Source organism: Dermacentor albipictus, chromosome 2 (assembly GCF_038994185.2).
Source record: "Dermacentor albipictus isolate Rhodes 1998 colony chromosome 2, USDA_Dalb.pri_finalv2, whole genome shotgun sequence".
In the NCBI taxonomy this organism is placed as follows: domain Eukaryota; kingdom Metazoa; phylum Arthropoda; class Arachnida; order Ixodida; family Ixodidae; genus Dermacentor; species Dermacentor albipictus.
Genome location: NC_091822.1, coordinates 101,944,988 through 101,958,631, shown reverse-complemented (window position 1 = coordinate 101,958,631; position 13,644 = coordinate 101,944,988). Strand labels below are relative to the sequence as shown.

At 49.1% G+C, this 13,644-nt stretch overlaps 1 protein-coding gene across 1 annotated transcript; it reads left to right on the top strand.

Moving 5' to 3' along the window:
• Positions 1–8,016: 8,016 nt before the first annotated feature.
• LOC135911685 (solute carrier family 22 member 7-like) lies at positions 8,017–13,411 on the top strand. Its single transcript, XM_065444029.1, has 2 exons — positions 8,017–8,181; positions 11,562–13,411. The coding sequence occupies exons 1-2, from the start codon at positions 8,017–8,019 to the stop codon at positions 13,101–13,103; spliced, it is 1,707 nt and encodes a 568-aa protein (XP_065300101.1). The 3' UTR covers positions 13,104–13,411.
• Positions 13,412–13,644: the final 233 nt, after the last annotated feature.

Below are 13,644 nucleotides of genomic sequence, written 5' to 3'. Positions count from 1 at the left end.
AACTACTTAGAGTGGTGTTGAAAGAAAGCGCTTACAGAGTGTTGGCTCTTCAAACTGCCGAGCTCTACACTTTAGCGCAAGAAAACGGCCACCAGATCGCATTTCAGTGGATTCCTAGTCACTGTGGTATACAGGGCAATGAACTGGCCGGCGCCGAAGCGAAGAAAGGACTCGAAGTACGAGAGTCACTGCTTTCAATTCCTTTTTCAAGAGCGGACGCCAACTGTCTCCTCTCCAGTGTGATCCGAAAATTGACAGCAAAGCACTGGGACAATCCGGATAATCGCCACAGACGACTCCAGAGATTGGACCCCACCAAGAATTTTAGGCTACCACCGAAAATTCAACGCAGCTATGCCAGTCTTCTGCACAGACTAAGGCTGGGGGTAGCGTTTACGCGCGGATACGTGCACCTCATGCGACGCACCGAGTCTCCACACTGTGAGGTGTGCAATGTGACTGAGACTAAAGGTCATGTGCTTTGTGACTGCCCTAAGTTTGTGGTAGAACTTGATAGGTTGGTCAAGGACCTTACACGTCTCGACAGCGCACCGTTGTCTGAGGACGTTATTTTAGGCCCTAGGCCAGACGCTCAGTCGAGTTTCAAGGCCATCAAGGCATTACTGAACTTTTTAAAAATTACGGGCCTGGATTGCAGACTTTGAGCATGCCAAATTGCTAGCCATATGTTCTACATCTTTCTTCTATCGTCATCGTCACCCATCATGCACCTCTTTCTTCCCTCTTTCTTTCCCTCTTCCCCTTCCCCCAATGTCGAGTAGCTGACTAGAGGAATATAGCTCAGGCCGACTTCTCCGAATTTCGTGTCATTAAACTTCTTTCTCTCTTCTCTCTCCCAAGGATTCTCCTCTGCCTCCTGTACTCCTTGATTACGCAATGTATCTAGGACTGCTAGTATCTTTATTGGATCAAATGCCTTTTCATAAGCTATGAAAACCATACAGAAACAATTATTGTACTCTGCAGATTTCTCGCTTACCTGACTGATAACATGGATGAGATACACTGTACAATGTCCCTTCCTGAAGCCAGCCTGTTCTCTTGCTTGATTGAAGTCAACCGTTGCCCTGATTCTATTGGTAAGTACCTTTGTGAATAATCTCAACAATATTGAAAAAAAAAGCGAGTTGGCCTACAATTCCTGAATTCTTTATCGTATTCCTTATTTTGGGTTAGTATAATGTTGGCATTCTTTCAGCTCTTTGGCATACTTGAAGGCATGAAGCATTGCGCATGAAGGGCCACAAGCTTTTCAAGCATGACATTTCCTTCATTTTTGAATAAATCGATTGTTTGTCATGTTCTCCTGCCGCGTTTCCGCGGCTCATATCTTGGAAGGCACTTCTAACTACATGTCTAGTTATAGAAAGAGCCTCTTTATACCCAGTTCATCTCTACTTCAAAAGAATATAGCATGGTTGCTCTTGGCACTGTACAGGTCTATATGAAATTATTCTGTTGCTTTAATTATATCATTGAAATTGCACATGACTATATCCTGCTTGTCTTTCACTGGATAGATCTTAGCATGTCGTATGCCAAGATTTCTTTTCTCTGATTTCATGCTGCCGCCATTCTTTACTGCTTCAAGTTTCCCATGGTATAACTTACTTTCTTGTTGCCGCTGTTGTTTATTTATTTATTCGGTATTTATTTTCTTTATCGCATAAATCCGCATTCTATACAAAAGCAATATAACTGAATGGGGGGATACACTTTAGACCCACCAATGTGAAAGCGTCCCGATTTTGGTATCAGACTACATTTTTAAGCTTTAAAACGACATAACGGCGAGTAATGTCTTAGAGATCCTGCGCGTACGCCACAGAAGGACAACCTTCAGCGTTTGTCGCTCCAAAGCCGCTGTCCGTTGCACTCGGACTACTCACCAGCACAGTGCACAAGCGATGGTGTTCATGAGCACACAGCGTATTACAACAGCGGAAGGCAAAATGCGATGCGCTAGAAATGCGACGCGATTCGCCACTAGCCGTGTTTACATGAATGCGACAGTAGCACATCAAATATTCCAGCGCATCACAATTAATGCGATGCAACAGCGTTTTCATGTAACGCCTCACCCCTGGTGCTATGGTGGCATCACACGCTCTCGCACATCGCAGGCAAAGCAGCGCATCTGACGCGTCCGACGCCACGCCACGTGGCGGCTTGGCGAGCGCTGCAAATTCGCACCAAATTCCATTTTCCTGGATTCCTAACGCGATGCGGTCGCATGTAGATGCACTGCGAAAGTGGACTTACTCGTCTCAATCCATCCGTCTGGCGCATTCACGTGGCGCGCTTTCCTAGGGCATTATATTCGTGTACTCATAGATGGTAGCGATTCGACTTTCCCATGCACCTAAACACGGCTCCACATGTCCTGGAAAAATTCGACAGAGACACTTAACACTGCTTATACGGGCAGGAACCGCAAAGCATTATAGTCGCTTTGGCGAAATGTTTTCGATCGATGTTTTCGGCATGTATTAAACAATAAAAGCGATACGAGCATGCTTCCCCGACGCAAGGCATTTCCACGGTTCTGGTTGATTAAAGTTGTGCCTGGTGCGTGCAATGAAGCACGCACTAGCATACATGTGCATCGACTGAGCTCCTGAACTACACTTTGCAATGTGGTGAACGCGGTCTAAATATTGGGTGCGGAACCTCAAAGAGGTAGACGTAATTCTTACGTATTCCTCTTGCAGTTACCCCTAAATATCACGCAAACGTACCTCAAAATGGAAACTCTGTAAAACTTTAGCGGTCACATGATTTGCTACATTTTCTAAAAGTGTTTTGCGGCTTTTGTAGTTTGTGTTCTTCTGACAATTTTCATAGTTCGTCTTGCCTGCATTTTCTTCTTTTGGCTTTCGGTGTTGGTCACTTCGATGTCAGAAATGCCATGTCTCACTGATAGGCGCATTCTGCTCATCACGTTAAACTATACTGTGAGTTCAGAGAGAGAAATTGAATCCACGAAACATAGACGACGTATATTTCTCGAAGACATAGTAATCTCCAAGCACTGCAAGTTTTTCGTCGAATGTACAAGGGCGAAGTATTTCGAGCAGACTACAGTCGCCGAGCACCGCAAGCGGAAAATTGCCATATTGAAGACAGCCGCTTGCCGATTATGCCTTTTTTCCAAAAGCCCATATAATCATACGGGATTCTGTATAAGAACTCACATGTTTCCATATAAACCCACCTGAGGAACATGATTATACAATAAGGCATATGTGTCATTTTCAATGTGGTAATTTATTGCACTTTTGGGACTGCTGCTCCATTATTAAGCGCGACAGCGTTATGAGCGCCGTGTCGCATATTCTCCGTCGTCGGCGTCCGGTGCCGGCGTCCCCGTTAGTGAAAATTGCCATTATGTCGAAGTGTACGTCAATGCCACGCCTTGCTGCATGACACGCTGTATATACGGGTTATATTACCATGCCATTCTGTCACTAAATTTGCTGCTACCTTGCCTTGCAATCGTGACAAAGAGTTTCCTCGCAATTTTTAGAATGACACCGCCAAAACTAATGTCACGAAACAACACACCGAGAGCACAAGCATCTTATTTGAACTCTTCTCAGACTGAAATATTAAAAGTGCGAAACAATAGTAGAAATGTGAAAATGACGAAATTTTACAGCGCAGCTGAACGCAACCTCCGGTATCGGCTAACAAAAGACGCCGTGTTTCTACAAAAAAAAAAGCTCGCCTTTATGCATAGCGTTCGGGGCCAGCGTTTCCAGGTAAATTTTAGGGTTACATAAGCTGCACTCCGCGCGAAGCGCGAGAAGCATTGAGAAATCTTTTAATGCAATCCCATTCCACTCCTAAAGGCGAAGTTTAAGCATCCTCCAATTTTTTCTTTCTAATATAGGATAAAATTCAAGACTTCTTGACCGGTGGAATTGCACGCCGGAGACCTCAAGCTCCCCGAACACAAGTTCGGCAGTACGGGTACTCCACAGGGTTCGCTCATGTCGCCGTTACTCTTTAACCTCGTCATGATTGGGGCAGCGAACGAAGTAGCGGGGACCGGCGTCCGGCATACGATCTACGCCGACGACATTACCCTGTGGGCGGCCGGCGGCACCGACGACACTATCGAGCAACAGCGGACAGCGGCGCCATCGAACAGTACCTTGACCGCACAGGTCTAATGGGTTCGCCCGCGAAATTCGAGCTGTTCATCCTCATACCGCTTCGACCGGGACGGAAACGCGCAACCCTTCGGGAGTGTGATCACACCAAGATTGTGACTGCATCAGGGCAACGCATCCCCGAAGTTCCCAAGATCAGGGTCCTGGGCCTGCTGCTCAACAAGAGCGGCTGCAACGACGAGGCCATCGACAAGCTTGCCACCAAGGCAATGGACGCCATCCGGCTCATACATCGAGTCTCTACACGACGGGCGGGCATGCGTGAAGACCGTCTCGTGCGCCTTGTCCAGTAGTTCGGGATCAGCCACATCGCCTACGTTGCGGCCTACCTCAACTGGCACGTCACTGACAGGACCAAGATCAACACGCTGATGAGACGGGCTTACATGACGGCACTGGGTTTCATGGAGACCACGAGTACGGCTCAGCTCTTGCAGCTCGGCGTCCATAACACCCTAGAAGAAATAGCCGAGGCGCAGCTCACCGTGCAATTCGAGCGCTGCTCTACCACTTAGACGAGCCGCAGTATACTGACGTCCCTCGGTTACAACCCACAAGCTCCCAGCTGGCAACCGTGCGAGATCACGGATGAGGCGCGCGCCCACATTTACGTGGACCCCATTCCCAAGAACATGCACCCAGAGTACAACCAAGAACGGCGGCAGGCGCGGGCCAAGGCCCTTCCCGAACAACACGCCCAAGACCCGCACGTCCGGTACGTGGGCGCCGCGGAATACACGCGGGAAGGCTTCGCCGCAGTGGCCGTTGCGGCGGCTACCGGCACCAAGACAACGGCAGCGAGCGTGCGGTGCACGAACGCCACAGACGCTGAGGAGGTTGCCATCGCTCTGGTGATCACCGAGGCCAAGTGTCGCATCGTGCTCAGCGACTCGAGGAATGCCGTGCGCAACTTTGCCAAACGGAGAATATGCGCGCCGGCGGCCGCCATCATCGACAACCTCCAACTTCAAGACCGCGACAGCACCGTCCGTATCAAGTGGTTCCCGGCGCACGCCGGCGAGTGTGCATCCTCACCGAACCACAACGAGATGGCCCATTCGGCGGCGCGAGCGCTTACTTTCCGCGCCCCCAAGAGTGACCGTTCCGTGTGGTTCGAAGCCAAGGACAGATTGACTAGTTATGCCGAAGTAACCAAGTGTTACCGCTTAGCTCGCAGACAATGCCACCTCCCCACCCGGCACTCAGTCGGGAGGAGGCCGTAATCCTAAGGCAAATACAGACCGCGTCACTCCTCGCCCCTGCAATGCTGCACGTCCTTCACCCGGAGCTCCATCAGAGTGAGCTGTGTGGTGTTTGCGCAGCGGGTCCGGCGGACCGTTGGCACATCATGTGGGACCGTGCCAGGTTCCCGACGGCAGCTACCTCCAGGACTTACCCGCCCGAACTTGAAAGTGCACTGCAGTCTGCAGACAAGGACTCACAACTATGGGCCGTCCAGCAGGCCCGGGATGCGCTCGAAAAGCACAAGCCTCATAACCCACTACAAACGGACCCAACTGGGCTATTGCAGAGTAGGGTATAACCCCGGGTCGACGCTTGGCCAGCGTCACGACGCGTTAAACCATGGTTTGCCGGCACTTTATTAAAGTTATCCCTATCCTATCCTATAGGATAAAAGGTTAAAGAGATATCACACTGTTAATAATCTTCTAGCTTCTTTTCAATGCTTAGCCTTTCGGCTAAGCATTGCTATTGATGGCAAGGTGTAGCGTTCGTGTTGAACTTGAAGGACGATGTTCTAACTTTACTCGAGGGCACCATGTCCGCGTGATGTTATTCACGAGGGCGCTGCTGGTGGGCAGGAGAAACAGCGCCCTTGCAGCCCCAAGCGCCTCACACTGATGGCGTGCCAGGAGCGCCACCAGAGGTGTTGCGGACATCGCACCTCATGGCCCCATAAATGAGAGCGATGGGAACCGGTTGGCAATAATAAGTGCCAAGTGAAAAATTTCATAACCTTACTTGGATGCTATAGCTCTCCGATCGGCTAAGATAAGTGCATACGCACACCAACTGAGCATGAATGCTCTAGTGTACATACAGTGCGCATGCGCACAGCGTCCATGCCGGCAGCGGAACGCTGACCGGTCTCCTGGCTCCGCCATCGATCCGATTCGGCGGAGCATTGGCGGTCAGTCAGGTCTGCTTTATTTTTTTGCAGCCAAGTGCACTCCACGTCTCGAATTACAACTTAAGTCGTACAGCACAAGCCACGCAAGTTCCGTCAAGAGCGTGACAGCAGGCCGCGGCGGCGGGAATGAGCCTCGAGTGTTCGTATATAATTGCCACCGAAATAATATTGGCTTCTTGTGATGTATTCGCACGCTTTAGCTATAATCATAGACTGCCTTGATTGCACCATGATTCAACACTGAATGATGGCGGGGATTTCGAGGAGTCGAAGAAAAAAATAATTGCTCTCGAGTGCCTGCTCCAGCTGTCACTCATGATTTAACCAAGCAAAGCATTCTATCGCGCCTGGTGTGATTTATTCACCATTCCTACGCTGCGTTTCGGACATCAGGTGCAACGCTGTGGAACCTACGCCAGAAGTTCGGTGACGAATGTGTGTGTTAGTGCACGCGTTCCATGCATGCTTCGTTACGTGCCAACGGCGTTCGCTAGCGCGAGCGTGCACTTGAGGATGCCGCGACGGGCTGCCAATAGAAAGACGAAAAATAAACGCAATGAAAAACAAATTGGTCTAAAACAACGCCTCACACAGCCGTATACCACAGATTGTTTGTTTCTGATGATTAACACTTTCAATACTGAGCGTGTACAAAAACGGGCTGTGGCTTAGCTAAGGTTAAGCCCAGGATGGGAAGCATACTAGCCTTTATTTCAACGCGACAGCGTTAAGGAGCTCGTGTCGCAGAAAAGCCGGTGTCGTCGGCGTCGGCTCAGGCGTGCGGCGCTTGCTCAGGCGCACATTTCGTTGTCACGCCGAACGCTGCGTTGCTCGACGCTCCACGCGTCCGATGCGGGGTGCGTAGTCGCTGCGCCGTAGCAAAGCCACCTAGAAACAGTCTCTGTAGCACGCCGCAAGCTTCGCTTCTCATTCCAACGAGCAGCTCTGTCTCCAGGAGGCATCTCACCTCGTGAGTGTCTAGCAGAGGGAAGCGCAGCTGCTTATATACCGCCGCGACGCCCCGAACGACGGCGCGAGTTGGAGCCCCGTTTCTCCTCTGTCGTGACGTCACGGTGTCACGTGGTCAGCCTTGAAGGAGACGCCGCCGCGCCTGAGGAGCTGGGTTGAGCTCTAGTAATATGCTACGCATAAAAACATTTTCCCACAAGGACGTTAAAGAACATCGACTTATTTCTAAGGGCGGACGCAGCCACTGCAAAAAGTCCCTGTAGCCTCCACAGCGTTGGACCTGATGTCTGAAACAGAGTATAATAATAGTCGCAGAGCGCCCTGCCAAAAATACTTCAACTTGCAGCTGTGAATGCATGCATGACACTAGAAGTAATATTAGACGAAGAAGTGGAAAACGAAGAAGAAGAAGAAGAAGAAGAAGAAGATGAAAAAGAAGAAGAAGACGATACCTCCAAGCGCTACTGATTCTTTGCTGGCCGATACGACTTTTCGTGCTGTGTGATCAGTATCATGTCGGCGAAAGCGGCTGCTCATGAAGAGGCCACTCCCAAGACGGTGACCACTTCGCTCCTGGAAGGCTTCGAAAACGTGGACACGCAGGACGTAATCCACTAGAACGTCTACATCATCCTGGGTCACGGGCGGTACCAGCGTATCGTCCTGGTCAGCACCCTCGTCGCTGTCATTGTGGTGCTGATGCACACGTTCGCCTATTACCTCATCGGCCGTCCCGTAGACCACTGGTGCCAGCCGCCCGACGACCTGCGTTACCTCGGTGTCCAGGGCTGGAAGAACGTCGCAATACCCGTGCTGGCCGACGGCAGCTTCAGCAAGTGCACCGTATACGAGCCCCCTCTACCGGTGAGCTGTTCAGTCCCTCGCGCATTTCGTCCTACCTCAACCGGCTGTACCACGGCTGCTACATTGACGCCTTCTTGCTTAACACTTTTTTCCGAAGTGACGCAACGATTATGAGGCATCCCGTAAAGCACGAGTGGAAATTTTTAACCTAATCAACCTTAAATAATCTATACGGAGAATTTGGCATTGATGTTAGCTTACTATCTTTTCACAGGGCGACATGATTAAGATAGACGGTGCGGTTGCTTTTCGCGATATGAAAATGCGTATCCATGGTATCGAGTTCACGTGCAAAAGTTTCTTCTTTCGTGCTGCCCCGAGGTTGCTGAGCGTGTGTTCCGTGAAAAATAAACGGCTACATAAGGATGGTAGCATGCAGCACCATGAAGCGCAGTTCCCGCGGCCTTTCGACGCCTTTCTTCTGCGTTTTAGATTGTCCAGGTATTTGTTATTGCAATAAAGAAACTACTGCGGTTGGCCAGAACAACATAATGTAAGCTACACTGACATTGTTAGCAAGACGGTGTTTTTATGCAAGTGTTCGTTGTCACGTTCCGGAAAACAGCGCCGGCAGCAAACGGAGGCGCGCATAACGATGACGCTGATAAGCCTGAAGCATCTATCATACCCACTACGAAGGACGCGCCTATACGACGGTGTCGGCGGCGGCGATGTTGTCCGTAAGAAAACCACGCATTCCGATCCACGCGTACCCTCCGCTTGGCGCATCCATGGACGTTACTGAACTAAGTTAATTTGTCAAAGCAAGATGCTTCAGAAAATTCGTAAAGTATGAAATCTACACGAAGTCGAGATATGATAGCGTCGCATTGTCATTTGGATATACGAGAAAACACCATCCTGATACGCGGAAACTCAACCACAAACGCCTTTTCCACCTGCCGTTTGAGGTCAGTCTTTAGTAGGAGCGGCGCGCCCCAGGAAGCTCGCCTTCGTGCACAGCGTTCACCTGCAGCGTTTCTCGGAAAACATTCCGGTTACATAAACTGCAGTTGCCGGCAAGCGTGAGAAACTGTAAGGGATCTTTGAATGCTATGGCGTTCCCCTCTTAAAGACAAAACTTAAGCGACCTCCTAACGTCTTCGTTTTTATTATTATTGCTCACTTGTCATCAGATCACACTTGACTAGTGATAAAAATACATGGCTTATTTGTCTGTGCAGTACTATAAAATGAATTGACACTACTCCAACTCTTTCAACATACTCAATCACTCCGGATTTTCACTAAATAAATCGTGCACCTTTTAAATGTATAAAATACTTCTTATGGTCGTCGTGCGCTACAGTTTTGAACGGAACAAATGGTGCCACTGACGGCACGGAGTGGTACTAATAAGTGGACTCTAAGCAAGATCGCGGACGGCGGAAAGCATGACAGATCGCAAAGACTACGGTGCATAGCGGACAGAGATATGTGCCGACGCGTCATTTTGGCGTTGATGCTAGAAGTTAAAGAAATATTAAACAGGTAGCGGTCACCGATCAAATTCCGTCGAAATATTTCTAGGCCTTCAACTAAAGTCATGAGCACAGCGCAGGCGGGTTCTTTTTTGTTCCTTTCTTCGTCCATGTCTGGCATCATCGCCAATGGCTGGCGTCATTATAAATACTTATATCACGGAGAATTCTGAACTGGATGTGCGTCTTCAACTGTACGATTGACGTAAAGCAGTCCATCTCTCTCCCGTATCTCAAATAGTGTTCGGAATGCAATCTGGGAGTGTTGATTCATTTAGACAATGGGGTCCCCACAAGAATGCGCACGTTCTAGCCTGTTTTCCTGCTGGATGTTTACAATTACACTAATGATGCAAAAACAATGTCAGAGTAGAATTTCGAGTGGCAATTGATAACGTGTGCCTCAAAGGGCACTACGACGCAATGCAATACCCAATCCCCTGTAGAACAATAGAGGTACATCCAACAGACATTATAAACAGCGTAAAAACGGCGTGCAAATTCAATGTGTCTTTCAGCAAGCTTGCTCATCACTCAACCGTGTACAGACACGACGTCCGCCTAGAGCCATTAATTGGGAACATGACTGGGGTATTAAGACATGATACAATTTCGGCTTCGCGTCTTGATCTCAAAACATTTTGCTTAAACCAAAACTCTCGCGGGCATTCCTGACCGAAACGAGAGGCATTCAGCGCTAGCGTAACTAATGGTCCAGATAACGTAGCGATTCCATTCCAATTCCAGATTACTGCATAATCGCCGGAATCTGATAGTTGTCAACAGAGAATCATAGAAACGAAGAGAAAGCAGCGAAACTAATCTTTACATAATTTCTTCTCAGGTTTCTGGCTCAGTGGATATGCGTCGTACTGTAAGCGATTGTTTTTTTTCTTTTTTTTTTTGCAGCTCTACTGTAAAAAATTGATACCGTCTGAAAGCGGGAGCGGTACATTGGTTGGTGCTTAGCTTATAATTTATAAATCGCACTCATTTGGTGAATTCAGCCACACTTTTGGTTATAACACGAATGCTGAGACCTGAACAGTCTGATAGATTAGTTTAAACGAGTTCACCTAAGAAAATCAGGGATAAATCAAAACGGCGACGATGGACGATAAATATGAGCTCAAGATTGGTCAATTTATGTTCTTAATATTTTCCTCTACTTCTGCATTCCTTATTAATGAAGCTAGTGCAGTATATTCCTGAACAATAGTCCCCCTTAATGAGCACTAGTAGTAGCTGCTTTTACTTCAGCTTATGTTTACTCAGTTTGCCAATCTATCCATCCTTCAGACATATGTCAATAACGATCAAAATTTCTGTATGCCAATGTAATTGTATATGTCTCGGAGAGACATTTCCGAGTCTTTCGAGCATCTCTAGCAGAAAATGACGAGAAGACGGCAACACAGGGAAGAAGGCACTTACTTTCCTATCCACGATGCCCTCTGCACATACTTTTGCTTGTCAAATGTTAACGCTTTTCGTTCGCTGATAATGGAAAAGTGGAAAAACGGGAACTGAAAAAACCTGAGGCAAGAAATCTTCAAGTTTAATTCTCATCTATGTCATTGTCGGATCCCGCCGGTTGTATATTTCCATAGGCAGGACGTTCATTACTGTATACAAGACCATTACTTATCTTTGAAAGCACATGGGGACGTCATGGTCCTAGATATCACGGTTCTTATGCAATTCACGCTAACTCAAGAGGTATGGCGCATACAGAGACCCAGCCTACGAGTCTCTCAGTGACCAATACTTCTCTCGAAGCTATATTGTTTCGATTGTGCAGACTTTTCTATAAACGTCAATGAGTATTTGCTAAGAAGTTAATCAGAACATGGGTTCGTCGGGGCGATTGACGTTTTCGTTTATCTCCTTCTTTTTCAGGGAGAAGACCCGGACGAGCGTAGCATAGTACCGTGCAATCGGTGGGAATACGACACCGAGAAAGACGGCGAAAGCATCGTCAGCATGTGGAACTTGGTGTGCACTCGCGACTGGCTCTACTCCGTTTCGAAATCCACGTTTGGACTGGCCCCCACGCTATTCGTTCCCATCGCCGGAATCGCAGCAGACCGCGTGGGTCGTAGACCAGTCTTGTCGATGTGCGCCATCTGCACATTGCTCGGCAGCCTGGTGGCCGCGGCGTCCCCCTCCGCGGGAATGTTCATCCTGTCGCGCCTTGTCATTGCTGCCATGGCAAGCACAACCGGCCTGATGGCTGCAATTGTGCTCTACGAAGTTACCGGAAGTCAACACCGGGCTCCCTATACCCTAATAGCCACCGGCGGCGGTGTACTTGTTACGCCTCCGCTGGTGCAGCTTCTTTCGACGCTCAAGCCAAGGTGGGTGCTCTCACAAGCCCTGCTCGTCACGGTCTCGGCGATAATGGACTCTTGGTGCTATTACCTTGATGAGTCCACCGTTTGGCAGATTGCCGCGTGGAGGCTACGGGCAGCTGAATTCACTGTACTCCGAGCAGCCCGGGTGAACAGGATAGAAGCTCGCAAGGCCACAGCAACATTTGAGGCATTGAAACAGCAGCTCCTGAAGCGAGAGGCCAACACCACGTCGGTGACTGCTGGTATCACGAGCACAGTCCGTTCGGCTTCCCTTCGGCGGCGCACATTTTCTGCACTCGTGACGTGGTTTAGCGTGAGCTTTGCACTTTATGCCTCAAGCTTGGGTAGCCCGCTCGAAGAACTGTGGGCTCTCGGATCCTTTCTATGCAATGGGCTTATTCTCATCATAGTCATCTATAGCACGAAGCAACGAGGACACCGCGTGACTCTTTCAGGCCTACTCGCTTTCCTCGGCGGCTCAAGCGTGCTGCAGATGGTCCTTTCGCATTGGCCCTGGGCCGCCGCACTTCCTCTGCCGAGAATAATGATGTCGAGCGCGTCGGGGATTGCCATGTGTCTGAACTACGCCTACACCGCGGAGGTGTACCCTACGACGATGCGGTGCGTGGGACTTTGCCTATCGTACTCCTTCGGCCGGCTTGGCGTACTTCTGGCGACATGGCTCGTAGCATCCTTGCACAAAGAACAGCTCTTGGTCGTCGGGGCCATCACGACAGCGTTGGCATTTGCGAGCGCAGTAGCGGTCCAGTGTCTTCCCGAAGTATATGTCGAGAAGAAGCCCGCCGAAGTCCACCCAGTTCTGAGCGAAGAGCAGCGTAAGGAAGCACTTAAAACATCTTTGACATCCACTACGGAGTCGCAGAAGTCCCTCAAGCCACACAAACCGGGCAAGCGTCATGGCCGACGCAAGAGGAAAGCAAGCTCAAAACGCGGTACCGCCACCGAAATTTCAGCGGCAGCATCAGCAGGGGCATTATCGCCAGCGGCAGCCTGTTCCCAAGAGCAAAGTGTTGGCCCTCCTGAGCTAGCCTCAACGATGCCCGTGTGCAAAACGCCATCGCAATAACTCAAGAGCATCGAATATATGCGGGCTGATTAAGGAACACGTAACTTCAATTTTTTTTATTTTCGCGAACTCCAAGCCTTTACTATCCTTAGCTCAATTGATTTAGCGGTCAAGGGTTATTAGTGAATTCGGATATCTTCTGCTGCATTGTTTTTGTGGGCACAAGTTCTTCACCTTTCCTTTCTTGTTATCAGTGCGTGTGAGTCCTATACCAGTGGCTGCTTAAGGCAGATTTGCTGGCGCAGCTAATCTTTAAAGCCTTATTATAGCGTCTCGCGCATTCAAAAGGTAAAAGGTGTTAATTCTCAGCTGCCATATGAGTCTCATTCAATGTATCCACTGCATACTTAAGGTTCGCGGGCTTTTTTTTTTTCTTCCTCAGTAATATTAGCATAAATAGTGCAAGGTAGCAGAGCCCTGCTTCTGTGAAACTTCCCACGCAGTTAGAAAAAATGTTGTATCGGGTGCAGTTAGGACTAGACTCTATACCAAGTACTACTTCGAAACTACCGGCTTGCTACCTTGGATAATTCGGACTTAG